We start from the raw sequence: 20,035 nt of genomic DNA, 5'->3' as shown, positions 1-20,035 counted from the left end.
TTTAGCAACATTGTGAACATTTGTTAGAAACAGTTTCCTTGAAAGAAAAGTCTTTCTGGGCAGTCCTGGTGGCTCAGTGATTTAGCGCCACCTTCAGCCCAGGGCCTGATCCTGGAGACCCGTGATCGAGTCCCACATCAGGCTCCCTGCATGGGGCCTGCTTCTCCCTCTGCCTGTGTCTCTCATGAATAAATAAATAAAAATAAAATCTTAAAAAAAAAAAGAAAAAAAGAAAAATCTTTCCAGCTTGTCACTTGCCAGTCATTCAGCTTTGCAAAGGAAGACCCTTCTCTGCTTTCCATTCCTGAATGAGCCATGTGTTGTCTGGCAAGTTTTGCCATATTTTTTAAAACTGCACTCATTATTAGCCTTTGTTATTTTGTTTTAAAGATTTTATTTATTTAGGACACTTGGGTAGTTCAGTGGTTGAGGGCCGCCTTTGGGTCAGGTCATGATCCCGGGGGTCCTGGGATCAAGTCCCACATCGGGCTCCCCACATGGAGCTTGCTTCTACCTCTGCCTGTCTCTGCCTGTCTTCTCATCATGTCTCTCAGGATCTTTTTTTTTTTTCTTTCTTTCTTTCTTTCGATCTTTTTCCTTCTAAAAATATTTTATTTATTTGAGAGAGACATCGAGAATACAAGTGGGGGGCAAGGGGCAGGAAAGGGGAGGCAGACTGCCCACTGAGCAGGGAGCCTGACACAGGCCTTGATTCCAGGACCCTGAGATCATGACCTGAGCCAGAGGCAGACACTTAACTGAGCTACCCAGGTGCCCCATTAATTTTTGTTGTTTAATGAGAACCCCCAAAACCTCTTAGAAAAGCTTAACTGCCCCCCATCCACCCCGAGGATGCCAAGAATAGTGTTTTTTACTTACAACTTCAAACAGGTACTATTTTACAATAAAATTGTAACTTGTGAATACACCTTTAAAGGAGAAAAAAGCCCTCCAGTGTAGGTCTTCTGTGCCTCAGCTATGAAGTAAGACCTAACCGGTGCGGTGCAGGCTGGAGTGAAGTCTAGTGCAGGGACTCTGAGGATCCCTACTCGCTTTTTGCTCCGCTGCACTGGGCTTCATGGCACTCTTGACACCCAGCTGTGGAGTCAAATCTAGAGACATAATCCCAGCTGAGATGCCAGGCGGAGTATAGAGCACTGTTAGGAGGCTGCACATACCTGTATGTAAACTCACGTGTGCCTGCAGGCCAAGGACCAGCTGGCACCCCGCTGGCACCCTGCTGCCACTGGACCCCTCTGCCTCGTGGTACCTGGCCTGCAAAGAGCCTCCTTAATCTTTAAGGGCGTCCAGGCCTCCTAACGACAGCTGCAAGTGTTGGGTCTTTTTTTTTTTTTTTTAAGATTTTTTTATTTATTCATTTGAGAGGGCGAGGGCATAAGATAGGAGGGTCAGATGGAGAGGAAGAAGCAGACTCCCTGATGAGCAGGGAACCCCATGTGGGGCTCAATCCCAGGACCCCAGGATCATGACCCGAACTGAAGGCAGAGGCTTAACCGGCTGAGCCACACAGGTGCCCCAAGTGTGGGAAGGTTTATACAGAGAAGTTGGCCTGTTGGCCTGTTCCCAGGAGTCACAGATGGGGCTGATTGTTCTCAGAGGCAGCCCCAGCACCTGAGAGCCCCTAGTTAGAGAACACAGGAGTCCCCTGACTTAATTCAGCAAGTTCAGTCTTGGTAGATGAGGCAGTATAGGGTGGAGCAGAAACTGCACCAGGCTGGGAAGCAGACCCGGAAAGTTCTGTCTCAGGACTTGAGCACCTTCAAGTGACAAATGAGCAGAAGAGGTGAGATGTTGAAGAGGGTTTGAATTTTCTAGAAAGTAGCTGGCTCATCCTCAGGCCTGGAAAGAGGGTTGGTATGAACGATTCACTCACAGGTAAGAGGCCAGGTGGAGTGTGACCAAACTGATACCTGGTTAGCTTCACTAGGACTTCACTTTACCAGTTCTAATTTTTTGGTCTGAGCCCAGCCTTGCTTGGGTTCAGAATGTCAGCAGGAAGTCATGTTTTCCCACTGCCTCAATTTCCTTCCTGTGTTAATCTTAGGAGAAAAAACTTACTAGGAAGAAGTCCACGTGGCATTTTCATCCATGGAAATATGGTGAACCCATCACCTAATCCAATGTAACTGTGTTTGTTTGGCGATACCAGCCTTGAAGGTAAATACTGACATACAGACTACCTGCCAGCATATCCGGGGCGTGGCGAGCCTCACACCACACCCTGACAGCCTTTATCCCAAGCTCAAACTTTTCAGAGCTACCAAATAAACTAGAGGAAAAAAATGTTTGCAAGGAACGTGTCACATGATAAAATTTAGGCTTTATTTTACAGTAGGTCAATTCAAGTTCTTGTCTACCTCTTACATGGGGTGAGGGAGGCTGGGCTGTCAGCCATGGCCTCTTCGGGTTACAAGTCCAAAGGTGGCCCACACGTGGTGAATTGCGTCACTATGAACAGGGAAAACCTGGTCTTGCCTGACCAGATACTCACAGGGTTACGAAAGAAAGTAACCCGGCTCCAATGTAAGAACACGTTCTAAAAATTTTAAGCCTGAACTTGGCATTTTTAAAAGACTAAATGTGACCCTCTGTAAGGCACTCCTGTGTCATAAAGATGTGACTTCTACATCTTACATATAAACACACTGCACATCGTTCTGTGGTCACATCACAGCTGTGACACATACACAACAATTCACACGGGCTGGAATCCATCTTATTTCTGGTGATCAGGGCAGTCCAGCCTGCCACTGCCATAAAGGGTGTTCTCAGCAGAGGACCCCCAGGACCCGCTGCTTCACACTGACCTTGTTCGATCTATAACAGTGACCAGGTATTACCATGCATTTAACGATAAAAATGTATAGTGTTTCTGTTAAAGAGTTTCTGATAAAGGAATAGGCAATTATTCCTTTTTTGTGTATGTCCTTCACATGTTTTAAAATAAGCTATGTCCTGTATTTTTCTATTATCTAAGATTCACAAGTAAAAACATTATAAAAAAACAAAACATATCCTTGAAAATTCCAGCATTTGTGGTGTACGATACTTACACTTCTTTGGCAATGCAGAATCTGCAAGCTGACCACTCAGTGGCACATGTCATCCATGGAGACTGAGTGTGTCCTATGGATTTCAAATGATTCTCTAAAGTGAGAGACTGCCCCAGGCATAAATTATTACAGACAATTCATTGTGGGAACCAAGATCAAATTCAAAACCAACAGTCCCATTCTGATTTGACTCTAATGATGACAAGTGGTTGGGGGCAAATCTCGAAGTGACTGAAGTTCAGGAGAAGTGGTACAAGGAAGGCTGAGATCAAAACCAAGGGAGAGTCGGCAAAGGAATTCCAGGACCAGCCAGAGCAAAGAACAGAGAGGCCTGCTGCAGAGGCCTCGGATGGAGACCCCACAGCACAGGCAGACAGGTCACCTGGTCGAGAATGCTCTGTGTGCAGCCCACATCCCCACCGGACACTGTCCACCTGAAGGTGCCACCGATTTCAACTGAGATACATCAAGCCAGTGAACACTCTCTGTGCAAAGAAACAGAGAAGGTTTTCAGTAGATGCAAACTGCTCCACGGATTGCGGCAGGGCCCTTGACTCCCTGAGTTAGAGCAGCAGCTTCTGAGGTGTGGGTACTGTGGGGTCAGAACCAGCTCTAGGTCTCACACAGCTTGTTTGCAAGGCACTTCCGTCAAGGTCACAAGGAGGTGTGTGTGTGGGGGGGGAGGATGTGTTTTTAAAAGTTCATCTTCCACCGCAGTTAACAGACGGATTGCTGTCAGCTCCAAAACACTCAATTGATTAGTGTCTTTTCAAAATTCAACTCTTAGAAACTTCTACATCCCGAAAGTCCACAGGTGCAAATGTGCAAACCCCAAAGAGGGCTCCAAAGTGCTTCCATAAGGCAAGACTCTCGCTCAGCTCCCAGTGGCCTCTTACTCCACTTGAATGAGGTCAGTGAAAATCCAACCGTGACTGCACAGTCTTGCAGCCCTTGTCTGAGTAGATTTTCTCGCTTTTGGGGAAAAATGTCATTTCCTCTGCCACTCTGGTGACAACATCCTCATCTATGGCAGAACCACGGGCCCTCATCTCTGCCCGTATACACATCTTCACATGTCTGTACTCCAGGGGGAGGAAGGGGATAAAGTAATCGATGAGGTTCCTATCTATCAGTCCGCTGTGCCACAGGCCACCTGCAAAGCAAGACACAGCTGGGTCTTCCCATTATTGTCGCTGTCACCCAACCAAGCTCACTGCTCTTACAGGGCCCAGTCTGATCCTGATCCACAGTGCATTCTTCATGCCTATACCCCTCCAGATTCTCTTTTTCTCAAGTGTGCAACAAGCCTGGTAAAAGGACTGTCAAGTTACCCCCTGCTAACTGGCTTCTATTATAGAATGCTGGAAGAATAAGTCCCTACTTCAGTGAAGACAGAGACACATGGATTCGGTGGCTTTGTGGAAGGTTTAAAGAGGTGACTCTGCAGGGAGGGCTAGGGGGCTCCTCAGCCTGGGAGACTCACTGTGTTTATTGTTGAAGACGCCGACAGACAGCACGGGTTCCAGGTCCTTCAGCTGAATGTCTTCCCTTTTTCTTCCCGCCCGCCAAAAGTCAAGGGCAATCTTAGTTATGAGGTCCCCACCTGCATTGCTGAATTTGCCAAAGTAGCAGAGTAAGATTACATAGTAAGATTCTGTGTCTGATCAAGAATCATACCTGCTCTTGGGTTTATTCTTAACTGAGGAATATTTACTAAGTGTTCCTGGAAAAGGGCAAAGTAAGCATCTGCCCTTACGGAGCTTGAAATCTGCTTTTCCAGGAGCACCTGGGTGGCTCAGTCAGTTAAGTGTCTACCTTCAACTCAGGTCATAATCATGGGGTCCTGAGATGGAACCCCACATCAGGCTCCCTGCTCATTTGGGAGCCAGCTTCTCCCTCTCCCTCTGCCTGCTGCTCACCCTGCTTGTGCACCCTCTCCCTTTCAAATAAATAAATATTTTTAGAAAAAGAAATCTGCTTTTCCAGAACTTGCCGCATAATGCTGTCTTTTGATAACCCTCAGTGGCATGTGCAGGTAACAAAATCACCTGTTACCAACAGTATCTAATGCATTTTCTCCTGCCCACACTCCATGCCATGCCAATAATAGCAACCCCAAAGTAAAAGTCAGCAATTCACTTTTGCCAGCTACCTTTGTCCCTGGGCAACAGAATGCCAGGACCTCCTTCTAGCACCAGGAGAATGAATGGCTTCTGTGCCCCTGAGAAGCCACATCCTGCTGACCTGAGAAAGATGAAGATGGCCTTCCGGAAAGACACGCCATCAACCTGCTCGTAGTAGTCTAGAAATGGCTTGATTGCATCGATGATTCCAGGGTGCAGTTTGTCCATCTCATCAAATATGAACACGGAGCTCGCACATGCGCTCACGTTACCCCGAATCCATCCTTGTAACTGGTCCTAGACCAACCATAAAAGAAAGAGGATGCAGAGGCTCAAAGGCTGTGGCTAGGGGAGAAGCACAGCACGGTTCCTCATGCTCTGCGAGATGACAAATTCGAGCTCTCTGGGATTTCAGTAAGAGCTTGGAAAATGCCTCCTAACTTCCATTCACTGGGTAACAGTTTTTCCGGAACTTTATCTATAAAAAGTGGAAACTGGCAGATAGGTGCTAAAATGCAAAGTTGTTTTTTTTCCCCCACCTTAACTCAAATGGTTTGCTAAATGTTACTTTTTAAAGGTGTTAAGAGCAAGATGCATGGATATTCATCAGTTCACTGTTACCCCGCCCATAATTTTAGCTCACTGTGGCCTGAAATCTCAAGTTCATTTTAGCAGACAGACTGAGGAATAAGAAGCTGGACTCAGGCTTGCAGTGCCCCCAAGCTGTGCCTATACTGATGCAGGGAACAAACTGAGCTGGCATTCCATGGAAAGCATTTATTCCTATGCTTTCCCGAGACAAAGATATCCAAGCAACAAGCCCTACACCCCAACACATGAAAGGCTCCAGAGGCAACCTCATCTATTTACTGTTTTCCTAGAGATTCATGAAAGAATTCAGGAAACCAAAATTATTTCTTTTCAGCAATTTCCCAGCTCAGTTTGTGTGGCAAATAGCACTGTCATTTCCTTGTTCAGTTCAGTTTGTTTCTTATTTAGGTCCCCACCTAACACTGGGGCTATTAACCTTTATAAGAACAAAGGCCACTGAAACAAGAACCCTACTAGACAACTTAATAGAAATTAAATGTAGAAATAATATCTCAAAAGGAAGAATGATCATAAAGGGTCAATTCTGCGAGGCTTTCATTTGACAAAAGAAAGCAAAAAAAAAAAAGAAAGAAAGAAAGAAAGAAAGCAACATCAAGGATTTGGATGGGAAGAACAAAGGAAATAACAGCTACTGAGGGGAAAAAAAAATCCTCTAGTCTACGGTGCTAAATGCAGAGTGTTAACTACAGACACTGCATCATAGGTGGGAGGCTTTCATGAAGCCATGTCAGAACAAATCATTTAAGACTGCTCCATGTCAGGGGCACCTGGGTGGCTCAGTGATTGAGTGTCTCCCGTTGGCTCAGGTTGTGATCCCAGAGTCCTGGGATTGAGTCTCACATCAGGTTCCCCACAGGGAGCCTGCTTCTCCCTCTGCCTATGTCTCTGCCTCAATCTGTGTCTCTCATGAATAAATAAAATCTTAAAAAAAAAAAAAAAAAAGACTGCTCCCCTTCATCAAGGGCTGGGACAAGAAATCTGAACATGCTCATTCATTGTAGAACGTGGTTACTCTGCAAACCCAGAGTTGGTGATCTGGGCCCAAGTTTCTGATTTCCCACAAGGCCAGAGAGATTGTAAGGAGCAAGTGCCCTCGCCTCTCTTGGCTCAATCTTTTAATGGAAATAAATTCACCCGTCCCACTGTATTATTTTGTGATCAAATGGAAAAAAGAAAAAGTCATGGGAGAGCTCTGCAAATAGCAAAAGGTTACTGAGGGCAAGTGTGCCTTAACTCAATGGGGCCTGGGACTACTGCAGTGCAAAAAGAAGCAGCAGAGGCCAGAGTTAGTGAGCAGGTGGCCCAGACCAGTCCAAGTGGCCTGTGGATAGGATAACACGATTCTCTTGCCTGGTACAGTTTTATCTGTTGCTCGTGAGGGAAGTGCAGAGTCGAGACAAACAAGTGGACAAAGTTACTCTTCAGGCCTTTTGAGTGAAGATTTTCAGCCACAATTTGGCTGACAAAATTCTTGCCCGTGCCAGCCCAGCCATGTAAGGAAAGAGTCAGCGGTTTCTTGGGATTTTTGTTGTTCTTGAAGCCAGTCAGCGCCTTGAGAATCACCTCTGTGGCCAGATGCTGCCCAAAGAGCTTCTCCTCTAATTCCAGCTTGAGGGCTGCAGGAGCCAGCCGGAGAACAGAGAGAAAAACACACATTAAACAGGCACCAGAGAAGCAGCACTTTCCCCAGCTGGCCAAAGCGAAAGGCACATATTAGTAAGCAGTTCAGCAGGGTGCCTGCCAAACCCCAGGGCTGGCCCGGAGGCAGAACCTCGGGTCGCAGTCACACGATGCCACTTCCACGATGTCCTCCTTAATACTCCAGTGTCTGATAAGGAAGCTAAACGTGTTCATTCATCCAGGGATGAGCCCTCTCTTGAGTGACCTGCATGCTATTCCCCCAGACACCCCTGCTGCCTTGTAAGAAAACCAAGGGCCACCTGTGGGCTTTCTGGGCAGCCGCTGCACGTCTGAAAACTACTTAATAGGACTGCCAGGGTGCAGAGAGCTGGGCACGCTGCTCTCTGCTGCTTCTCACTGTACTCGCAGGGAATCCGAGGCATGGAGGAAGGAGGCTGGGCGGAGCCCCACGACCGGGAGCATGGATCTCAGAGGGCACGGCTTCCAGGGCTGGAGTCCGGACCGAGGCCCCGTCCGTCCTCCCGCCCGCCCGAGCTCAGGGGGAGCGCCGCGCCCCTCGCGGGCCGACCCGCCCTACCCGACGCGTTGAGCCGCTGCTCCTCGAGGCAGCACTCGGCGAAGCGGCAGAACAGGTCCGTGTAGGACAGGTAGCCGGTGAGCGCCGACGCGGCCGCGATGGCGATGCCCACGCTGATGGGCTCCAACCCCGCCACCGCGCGGGCCGCCAGCAGCAGCCCCGCCGCCGCCGCACGTCCGGGCCGCGCCGCCCGCCGCATCGCCCCGCTCACAGCCCGCCAGCCTCAGCGCCGCGCTGCCCACTCACCGAGGCGCGGGCCGGACTTCCGGCTGCGGCACTTCCGGCTGCGGCACTTCCGCCCCGCAGGCCCACCCACCCCTCGGCGCGGCCGCGGCCGTGGGGGGGAGCGGGGGCGGGGCTCCGCGCCGCCATCTTTGTGCGTGGCGCGAGCGCTGTCCAGGGCCTCAGCTGTCGTGAGCCCGGCCGGCCCCGGCCCCGCCCCCGGCCCCGACCCCGACCCCGGCCCCGCCCCCGGCCCCGCCCTGTTCTCACCGCTCTGTGCCCTGCCTTCTCCCGGCCCCACGCCCGACTTTGCCAGCCCTTCCCCAGGACCTGTAGTGACCCTCCCCACGAATGCCCACCTGCCTGCCTCCTTGAGACAGCTGCCCTGCGCCCTGGGCACCTGGGCCCACCCCCCCCCGGGAGGCACCACGACTGCGGTCCCCGGCGCACAGTCCAGCCCAAGCCCGCTGTGCCATTGCTCCTGCTGCGAGGCCGGCCCCAGCCGGTGCCCGGGAGACAGGGGGACGCGGCGGTGAAGGAGGGGGGGTGGGCCCTGGCCGGCTGGAGCCCCGGGGCCGTGGAGCAGCGAAGGAAGGCTTCCGTCTACACTGGGGATCCAAGGAGTTGGTCAAGAAGTGAGGAGTGGACCGTCTACACAGAACAGAAAGTGCAAGGGGCGCCTGGGCGGCTCAGTGGGTGGTCTGCCTTCCACTCAGGTCTTGATCCCGGGGTCCTGGGATCGAGCCCCACGGCAGTGGGGAGGCCCTGCTCAGCGGGGAGCCTGCTTCTCCCTCTCCCTCTGCCTGCTGCTCCCCCTGCTTGTGTTCTCTCTGTCTGTCAAATAAACAAAAATCTTACAGAAGAAGAAGAAAGAAGAAAAAGTGCAATTGGGGGAAGTATTTCACGTGCATGAGGCTGATGAGAATGAGGATGCAGAGCTAGCAGATACTGGAATGGGAGGGCTGCAAGTGCTGTAAGGAGTCCGCCCCCTGTTCTGGGGACCACAGGGAGCCACAGAAGGTTTCACACAGGGAGCGGCGTCTCACACAGAGATCCCTCTGGCTGTTTTGTTCAGTAAGGAAGCTGGCCCAGGCTTTGCTGAAATTAGCTGAGTTCACCCATCAGCTAACCTTTCAACAGACGTTTAATGAACACCAGCTCTGCGTCAGAATGCCATATGCTGGGGATGCAGCAGGAGCAGGGCAGACAGAGACCTGTCTCCACAGAGCTCTCGGTCTGGGGTGAGGGAGCCAGACGAGCAGCAGATGGGTTACATCCAGTGTGGTCTGTGCTGTGATGTAGGATGCACAGAGGAGGCACCTCACCCGATCTGCAGCCTGGGGAAGGCTCCCCTCCATGTCTCAGTGTAGACCTGAACAACGGAGTAACATTGCTGTGGGGTTAGATTCCATTGAATTACACTAGAAGAGCAAAGTAACAGTATCATCTTAAGATGTTGATACAATAGACAGGAAATCGGGTCTTCTGTAACCATTTAAAGTTATGATGAAAATTTTCAATGTCAGTCTAAAAATGCACAAAGTATGTGTGAGCAAAAAACATGTGACAGCCCCTTCTGGAAAGCATACCCTGCTTGGTAGTCATTGGCTCTTCATCCTTCATGTTAGCTCTGCATTGAATTTATGTAGTTGGTGCCTCCCTTCTGGATTAGCAGTGGCTAAGAAAGGACTTATGTATGGATCCAGAGCTTGGTTCTCTGGCCAGATGGCCTCCTTCCTTTCCACCATCAGCCTCTTTGTTGCCACATCTTCCCTGTCTCCCCACTCTACAATCCTAGCCTGCCCTGAGGCTCTCTGCTAGACCACTTCTTTCTCCCTCCTCTCTCCCTGGGTGAAAAGCCCCAACTTTCTCCCTCAAGACCTTGCATCTGGCTGCACACTGGACATCTCCATTTGGCTATTCCTCAGACATGTCAGCACCCATAGAGTCAAACAGAAGCCTTAATTGTTTTCTGCAAACATGTCCCTCCCCCATGGTCCTTATCTCAGGAAGTGGACTCATTTCCAGCAGTTGCTTAGATCAAAAGCTAGCGCTTGTCCTGGATTCTTTTCTCCCCCAGCCCCCACTTCTAATCCATCAGCAGGTTGCTGACCTCACGTCCAAAACCTATCCAGAGCTCCTCAGTCACCACCTCCATCTTCTTGGCCACTCCTAGTCCAAGCCTCCATCATAGATGGCCACAGTAGCCCCCAGGGAGCCCCTGCCTCTGCACTTGTCCTCTCTGATCCATACTCCCCATGATAAAAGGGACCGGTGGCGTTTTCACAACAAATTGGATCTTGTCACTCCTTTGCTCAACCTGTCAATGGCTTCCAAAAGCCCTTAGGGAAAAAGCCACCCTTTGTATTCCCATCTCACAACCCCTTCCCTCTCCTGAGCAAGGAGACCCCTGTCCTCTCTGCCTGGACTCTTGCTTCAGAGTCTCACTTGGTAAAGAAATTTCAGGCCTCAGCTTGAAGCCCACCTGCCTCATCTAAAGGAACCCCCACTTCCACCACCAGTGGCCTACTGCCCCTATCACCCCAGTTGTGTCCTTTTCTATTGTCTATCTCTCACTCTGGACTAGAACTTCAGGAGGACAGTATCCGTGTGTTCTGTTTCTCTAATTCTCAACTGTGCCACATACACAGTAGGTGTTCAATAAATACGTTTAACATTCAAGGATCGCATACTCTCTAATAGGGCAGACTCTGATCTGAGGGCTTGGGATGCCACTATGGACTAAATGTTCTCATCCCTCAAAATTCATATTCTGAATGTGATGGTATTAGGAGGAAGGGTCTTTGGGAAGTGGCTGTGTCATGAGGATGGAGCCCTTAACAGGAAGATGTTAATAATACAGGAAATTGGGTGAGAGCTGTATAGAAATTGTCTGTAGTATCTGCAGATTTTCTGTAAATCCAAAATAAAAGGTTTCCTTTCTTAAAAAAAAAAAAAAAGCAGTTTTGTGTGTGCTCCTATCTGACCATCAGTGATATTGTAAAAAATCATCATCACAGAAGCTTTAATTCTTCTTAAACTGAAGTTGGTCTGTGAAAGTGAGTAAATTGCACTTCATGGGCAGAAATGCTCAAAAGACCAAATGCAGCATATGTGAAATGGATAAACTATTTTATATCCATGAAAAGAAGAGAGGATCCCAGGTGTGGGTTGTGCAGGACACAGTGGTGGGAGCTCTGGGTCCTTGGTGCTCTGGCACTGTCCTCATGAAGAGAGAATCTGATTGGCCCAACCTGGGTCAGGTATCTCGATCTTGTGTCTACTAACCATGGGCAAGGGTGTTGTTGTGCCAGAGCAGCCCCCACTTTGTACTATTTTACATATTTCTATGACATTATGTTTCCCTAAAAATGTGAATATTTCCTGACTTGTACTTTGGTCATTTATCATGAAGTTGAATCCATCCATGGCAAGTGGGAAGATGGCCACAAGAGTAAGGGCCTCAAAGCCCCCTCCCAGAGAGCTTGCTGGGGTCCAAGATGCATTGGAGCCCCAGGAGAGGATATAGCTGAACCCCACAGTTGCGCCCCAACTAATAACCATCCTGATACTGCTTTGCATTCCACTCCTGCTCTTTTAAAAAAGTTTAAAAGTTTTGTTTGTTTTTTTAAGATTTGATTCATTTATTTGACAGAGAGCAAGAGAAAGAGCAAGAGCACACACGAGCAAGGGGAGCAGTAGGCAGAGGGAGAAGGAGGGAGGAGGAGGGAGCCACATGCAGGGCTTGATCCCAGAACCCTGAGATCATGACCTGAGCTGAAGCAGATACTTAACCAACTAAGCCACACAGACACTCCAAGAAATTTTAAATTTTTAAGTTTTATTTTTTTAAGATTTTATTTATTTATTCATGAGAAACAGAGAAAGAAGCAGAGACATAGGCAGAGGGAGAAGCAGGCTCTCTGCAGGAGCCTGACATGGGACTCTATCCTAGACCCCAGGATCATGCCCTTAGTCAAAGACAGACACTCAACTGCTGAGCCACCCAAGCGTCCCTAAAATTTTTTAAGTTGTCCCATAAAACAACTTACGTAGGTTGCCTAAGTGGCTCAGCAGGTTAAGTGTCTGCCTTCAGCCTGGGTCATGATCTCAAGGTCCTGGGATCAACCCCCACATCGGGTTCTCTGCTCAGGAGGAGTCTGCTTCCCCTTCTCCTTCTGCCTCTCCCCCCTGCTCCTGCTCTCTCTCAAATAAATAAATAAAATCTTTTTTTTAAGATTTTATTTATTTATCCGTGAAAGACACACAGAGAGAAAGGCAGAGACGTAGGCAGACGGAGAAGCAGGCTCCAGGCAGGGAACCTGATGTGGGACTCGACCCTGAGCAAGGGGGCAGGTGCTCAACTGCTGAGCCACCCAGGCATCCCTAAATAAATAAAATCTTAAAAAACAATAAAACAACTTATATATTTCAAATGGACAAAAAAATACTATCATATACAGTATCTTAGGATACATTCCCTTAGAATGGAAACTTCCAATGCTCTGAGGTCTGTAAAATATACCTAGAAACTTGGCTTCTATAGAAAATGAAGACTATGTAACTCAGATCAGGGGGAAGGTAGTGGAAGCTTATGGTTCTTTTTTATTAATTGCTGTAATACTGTCCTTCGGTGGCTGAGGGAGTTCCATATTTTTTTAAGACATCAATAGACACCAAAGCTCTTGTAGGATAACTTTGATGCTACGCGAACTCTGCCATTTTGCTGGCACTGATATGGCTCTTGGGTGGCCACTCCATTAGAACTACTACTCCATTCATATTCATTTTTGTTACAAATCTTACAAAGGGGAGTGATTCTGGGTATTTAGATCCTCGTTCTATCCTAAGGCTGTATGTTCTGTTTTCATAAATTTCCCAAGCCTGTGCTGGCTGCCATTTCATGTCACTGTAACTGGAAGCCGGCTGCCTTCTTCACCCTCCACCCATCCCCTGGCCCTCATGTTGTACCATTCCCTTTACTCTTTCTGTCATCGATCTGTTGGAGTATTGCCTTCAGTGTTTAAATTGTTGGTCAAAAGCACCAGTTTGACTCCTACAGGCTGTCATAAGTTGAAAGAGCGACCAGAAAAGCCTTGATTCCGCTGGAGGCAGGCCTCGGCCCTCTGGTTTCCCCGCGGGCTGAGATTTTCAGGACCACAGACAGCGCCCCTGGTCGCACCTATTTTTCCAGAGAGTTTTGGGTTTGCCCAGAGAGGTGTCCCTACCTGATAGACTGGATGGGGCTCGGCCCGGCTCTGGGAAGACCTGGGGAGGGAAGCACTAGAGGGTGCTCGTGAGCTGCTGGTCTGAGGACTCAGAGAGGCCCATTCAAATCTTGACTCTACCACTTACCACCGCTTCGACCTTCAGAAGGACACAGAAAATAATGACAACCAAAAAAACTCAAAAGCCCAGATTATTTAAAATGCCAATGTTTACATTAACCCTTGTTCTCATCCAAGTCTTATCAGTGTATATAGTGCACAGTGTTTTGTTGTGCCCAAGATTGCGAATCCGAGAAACCACCGAGGAGCCGACACCCATGCAAGTACACGAGGGTTTATTAACAAGCTCGAGCTTGGGTCCAAGTGTACCCGACACAACCGAGCAGGGACTTGGACCCCGAGGTGGGTTCCAGCTTAGTTTTATGGGCTGGTCTAGGGATACCTCCAGAAGGGGTGGAGGAATTTCTCAAGTTCTGTTTACATTCTGATATGGGGCTTTCAAGGGCATTAAGCTCTGTTCTCGTTCTAATACGGGGCTTCCTGCCACTGGCGTTGAGCTGTTCTCATTCTAATATGGGGCTTAACTGAGGTAAGGTAAAGTTCACCTCTTATTCACTAGGGCCTGAGATGGCTGTACCTGTGCTAATGATGAACTTAAGGTGGAATGGCCTTAATTTTCTTGGCCTCCACAGTTTGGTGTTCTGCTTCTCTTGTTTGTTATTTTGTATACAATGATACCCATTTTGTTTCTACATTACATATGCTTTTATTTTTTAATTTTTTCATTTTTAGAGATTTTATTTATTTATTCATGAGAGACACAGAAAGAGAGGCAGAGACATAGGTAGAGGGAGAAGCAGGCTCCATGCAGGGACCCCGATGCAGGACTCCATCCCAGGACCCCAGGATGACAACCTGAGCCAAAGGCAGATGCTCAACCACTGAGCCACCCAGGTGCCCCTGCCCTGAGCTTTTTAAAGGCCCAGGTGCAGTTTAATGAGTTTTAACATCTGTATACTCTCACAAAACTATCACCACAATCAAAACTGGGACCATCACCCCCAGAAGATTCCTCTTGTCGTTTTGTCATCCTTCTTTCTCATCCAGCCCCCCATGTCCCTCCCCTGTCAGCCACGGATTTATTTTCTATCACTGTAGATTAGTATGCTTTTCATAGAATATTGCATGTTTTAGAAATAACATGATGTATTATTTTGTTTGTTAAATGCTTTACACTAAATGCCAGATTCCAGGTACATTAAGTCATTATCTCATTTAATTCTAAAGCAACCCTGTGGGACACTTGGGTGGCTCAACGGTTGAACATCTGCCTTTGGCTCAGGGCATGATCCCGGAGTTCCAGGATCCAGTCCCATGTCGGGCTTCTTGCATGGAGCCTGCTCTTCCCTCCGCCTCTCTCTCTCTCTCTCTGTCTCTCATGAATAAATAAATAAAATCTTAAAAATAAATAAATAAATAAATAAATAAATAAATAAAGCAACCTTATGAAATAGCAGTGGAAATCTCCATTTTATAGGTGAAGTTGAGATCCAGAGAGGTTAGCTAATGTGCCTGAGATGCTTACTATAGGAGTAGAAAGTGGTGGAACCAGAATGGACACTCAGCTCATCCGGAACTCCCTTCCCCTAAGCTCCCACCCACCGATCTGCCCCTCTCTCTCCTTCACCAAGCAGTAGATAAGCTACCTGGGTTCAAATTCTGCTTCTGCTATGACCATGTGTATGACCCTGGGCAGGTTACTGAGCCTCTCCAGGTGCAGGTTCTTCATTTGTAGAATGTTTGTAACGATAGTGTCTTCTTTACAGGGTTGCCCTCAGGGTCACTTGAGATGATGAGTGTGGGGGCACGGTACTTGGCTCGGGCAGGATGACTGAATACAGCGTCATGGTGTGGGATGTAAGTGCAGCCAGACAGCCGTGCAGCGCACGACAGGAACCAGGGAGGCAGTAAGGAGGCCTTGGTGTGGGAAACAAGACTTCTGGGAAGCTATCTCCTTGATATCTTGAACTCCTGGACTGCTATTGTCTGTTCTGCTCATGTTGGAAATGTGCTCTTTCATCTTCTAGGGGCCAAAATCTTCCTGGGCACTGTGCCTGCCTCCTCAGGATTCCCAGTGAGTAAGAAAGACTTGGTGCCACCCAGCAGGGTTCCCATCTGGTTGTGGGAGTCGGCACATCCCAGCAATTACAATTTAGCATTGTCTGTACCATGGCAGGGGTAAATATTTCCCGTTTCCCATTTATAATCCCTTGAAACTTTTATTTTATTTTATTTATTTGAGAGAGAGAGAGATCAGGAGAGAACACAAGCAGGGGAGGGGCAGAGAGAGAGGGAGAAGCATGCCCCACAAGGAGCAGGGACCCTCCCGCCGCCCAGGTGCAAGGCTCAATCCCAGGACCCTGAGATCATGACCTGAGCCGAAGGCAGATGCTGAGCCACCCAGGCACCCCCACCTTTGAAACTTTTTTCCTCCAGGTTCTACCAATGTCACTTAAGACCAAACAATTGCCCCATGGACAGTTCTTTATGAACACAATATTATTGAAAAACACCCCCAAGGTGTTGCTACTGCTACTACTGAAGCTGATCTGAAGCTCTGTCTTCCTTGTGCTTACACATACCACTCCAGCTCCTCACTATAGTTCCCTGACCAAGTGCCACCTCCAGTCCCCCAGTCAACCACAGACAGATGACCTAGGGCTGGGCTGTGGAATGACTGTCCTGGCTTGGAAACCCAGCCACACCACTGGAGGCTGTGTGTCCTCTGCAATCACTTATTTCCAGTCAAGTCTCAGATATTTACTCATGGGTTCTCTGCAGAATGTGTTTAACCCAAAGCTGGCTTCTTCTCCCTCTGGGTCCCCCTTTTGACCTCCCATGGATGTGGGATCGAGGTCTGCCAACCCACTTGTTAGGCAAAACACGACAGGCAAAGGAAATCTGCTGCCTAGATGGATCATGCACCTCTGAGGTCCAAACCCAACATTAGAGAAGAGGGTTCATGGATGGCATCCACAGGGGCTGTCGGTGTCGAGCTAAAGAAGACTCCAGTGCTGGTTTAAGCAGCAAAAGGAACTGGATCATCAGGCTGACGGAGACTCACAGGACCTCCCCTAATATGCAGAGGTGCTCAGGACCAAGGGAGGGATTTGAGTCATGTCCAGAGTGCCTGCCTCTCCCCCTCCTTCTTTTTCATCACCTTCCTTCTGTGCACCTGCTTCATTCTCTGCATAGCACCTGGCTTTGTGTGTGCTGTTCCAGACACCCAGAGACCACACACTCACTGACTTCTTCTCTCCTCTCCACTCACAACCCCAATTCCAAATTCTCAGGGAAGAGGTTTGATTGGCCCAGCCTGGGTCAGATGCCCCCCAATCCAGCCAGCTGTGGCCTGGGGTGGGGACAGCATCCCCTGGTATGGCCCATGCAAGTGAGGAAAGGACTGCTCCCGAAAAGGGATCCTCCTCTAGTGTGGATCTCCAGGCGCCCTCCAGCACGATCCCTATGCCTGCCAATCATTCTCACTCTGTCCAACAGCCCTGCTCAGCACCATTCCAAACCTAAGTCCTTTCATTCATTCACTCATCCAGAGGATTCTTTCTTACTCAGCCTTTGGTTCTACTCAGACCCTCAACAGATTGGACGAGGTCCACCCACATGGAGGGCGGCAATCTGCTTTACTCTTTACTCAGTTTACTGATTCAAATGTTAATTTCATCCAGAAACTCCCTCACAAACACATCCAGAAATAATGTTTAACGAAACATATGGGCACCTCATGACCTAATTGAGCTACACATAAAATTAACCATCAGACCCTTCAAAATAGACCAAGGGTGACCCTTCTCTTTGCACCCTTCAGGCTTATGATAGTGCTTTGCACATGGTGGGGAAGGGGGTGTCTTGTCAAGAATGGCAAAGGGGCTCAGATTTCACCCTGCTTGCAAGTTCCCATGCTGGCCTTCCAGCTTCATAGGGGCTGTCAAAGACATGAGCTTCCTAGGCCAGAGATGGGGACTTAATTACTCATGGCACAGATGCCAATAAATATATGTGAAATGAATGAATGGTTGGATGCTCTGCAGTTCTCAGCTACATAACCAGGAAATAGCAATCACCCTGATCTTTTTGGGGAGCAAGAGCTCTCCTCAGAAGTCAGTTAAAGAGATAAGATAGAGGACAAGACCAGTTTGGCAATACCTGGCAAAACTGAAGATGTATGTGCCCTGTGACCCAAAAATTCCACTCTTCAAGCTTTCATCATGTTATGGCACATGAAGAAAATGAAAGAGGGATGCCTGGGTGGCTCAGCAGTTGAGTGTCTGCCTTCAGCTCAGGGCGTGATCCTGGGATCCAGGATCGAGTCCCACATCGGGCTCCCTGGATGGAGCCTGCTTCTCCCTCTGCCCGTGTCTCTGCTTCTCTCTCTCTCTCTCTCTCTCTCTCTCTCTCTCATGAATGAATAAATAAAATCTTAAAACGAAAAAAGAAAATGAAAGAATGAGTACATCCCACTGGGATCAGTGGAGGGGTTGCTGGATGAGGGGACTGGGGTCAGGGCTCTGGCTGCCAATTGCCCACCTGCAGCCCATTCATAACATGGAGTCCCAAGTCCTAATGGGACTCACACATGTGCACAGGAAACACACTTGAGGATATTTGTTGAGGCTCTGTTTATAATATTAAAAATTGGAAGCAAAACTAATTTTCCATCACTAGGGGAATGGATAAGCAAACCATTGTCTAGTCCTACAATGGAATATTACGTGGCAAGTAAAAATGGATGAGCTTAAACTATGTGTACAAATGTCTGTAAACCTCAGGAACTAGAGTTGAGTGAAAAAGTAGCAAAAGGATACAGCACAGCACGCCATTTATTTACATGTTAAAAATGCACATGTGCTCCAACTTCAAGTTATATTACAAAGGTGTAATAAAACAGTTTGGTACTGGCACAAAAATAGACACATAGATTGATAGAATATAAAACCACAATTATATGGTGAATTCATCTTCAACAAAGGAGGAAAGAAAATGCAATGGTTAAAAGATAGTCTCTTCAACAAATGGTGCTGGGTGAACTGGACAGCTACATGCAAAAGAATGAAACTGGACCATTTTCTTATACCACATACAAAAATAAACTCAAAATGGATTAAGGACCTAAATATGAGCCCTGAAACCATAAAAATCCTAGAAGAGAGCGCAGGCAGCAATTTCTCTGACATTGGCCATAGCAATATTTTTCTAGATATGTCTCCTGAGGAGCAAAAATAAACTATTGGGACTACATCAAAATAAAAAACGTCTGCATAGTAAAGGAAACAATCAATAAAACTAAAAGACAACCTATAAAATGGGAGAAGATATTTGCAAATGACATATCTGATCAAAGTTAGTGTCCAAAGAACTGATACAACTTGACACCCAAAAACTAAATAACCCAATTTAAAAATGGGCAGAAGACAGGACCAGACATTTCTCCAAAGAAGATATCCAGAAGGCCATCAGATACATGAAAAGATGCTATTTCAACAGCACTCATTACCAAAGAACTATAAATTAAAAAAAGTGAGGTATCAACTCACACCTGTCAGAATGGCCAAAATCAACAAGGCAAAAGATGACAAGTGTTGGAGATGTGGAGAAAAAGGAACCCTCATGCACTATTAGTGGGAATGCAAACTGGTGCAGCCACTATGGGAAACAGTATGGAGGCTCCTCAAAGAGCTAAAGATAGAACTATCCCTACAATCTAATAATCATACTACTGGGTATTTACCCCCAAAATATAAAAACACTAATTCGAAGGGATACAGACAACCCTATATATGTTGCAGCATTATTTATAATAGCCAAACTACAGAAGCAGCCCAAGTGTCCATCTATTGCTGAATGGATAAGGAAGATGTGATACACACACACTGTGGAATATTATTCAGCCATAAAAAAGAATGAGAAATCTTGCCATGTACAACAACCTGGATGGATCTAGAGAATATTATGCTAAGCGAAATAAGTCAGAGAAAGGCAAATACTATATGATTTCACTCATATGTGGAATTTAAGAAACAGAACAAACAAGCCAAGAAAAAAGGAGACGAGGACAAACCAAGACACAGACTCTTGACTATAGAGAACACACTGATGGTGACCAGAGGAGAGGTTGGGGTGGGGTGGGGTGGGGAAATAGGTGATGGGGTCAAAGAGAACACGCATCATGATGAGCACAGAGTAATGAATTGTTGGGTCACTATATTATACACCTGAAACTAATATAATGCTATATGTTAACTACTGGAATTAAAATAAAATTGTAATAAAAAATGCACACGTGCTACACATTGTTTATGGATACAAATACATCTAAAATAAAAACAAAACATGACAAGGAATTGATACACTCCAATCTCAGCATAGAGATGACTTTTGGGGAGGAAGACCAAAGGGATGGGGCTTGGAGCTTTCCTTTTATGAAAGATACAGAGAAGGGGCATCTGAGTGGCTCAGTGGTTGAGCGTCTAACTTTAGTTTAGG

General features: G+C 47.5%; 1 protein-coding gene across 1 annotated transcript; it reads right to left on the bottom strand.

Moving 5' to 3' along the window:
- Positions 1-2,321: 2,321 nt before the first annotated feature.
- On the bottom strand, positions 2,322-8,292 carry TOR1B (torsin family 1 member B). The gene is made up of 5 exons (XM_041726500.1): positions 8,028-8,292; positions 7,160-7,425; positions 5,319-5,494; positions 4,558-4,685; positions 2,322-4,227 (listed from the first exon to the last, which is right to left on the bottom strand). The coding sequence occupies exons 1-5, from the start codon at positions 8,224-8,226 to the stop codon at positions 3,986-3,988; spliced, it is 1,011 nt and encodes a 336-aa protein (XP_041582434.1). The 5' UTR covers positions 8,227-8,292; the 3' UTR covers positions 2,322-3,985.
- Between the last annotated feature and the right edge of the window lie 11,743 nt (positions 8,293-20,035).

The sequence above is a fragment of the Vulpes lagopus genome, chromosome 12 (assembly GCF_018345385.1).
Source record: "Vulpes lagopus strain Blue_001 chromosome 12, ASM1834538v1, whole genome shotgun sequence".
Classification (NCBI taxonomy): domain Eukaryota; kingdom Metazoa; phylum Chordata; class Mammalia; order Carnivora; family Canidae; genus Vulpes; species Vulpes lagopus.
The sequence above is the reverse complement of the archived record's forward strand: the minus strand, read 5'-3'. Positions and strand labels throughout refer to the sequence as shown.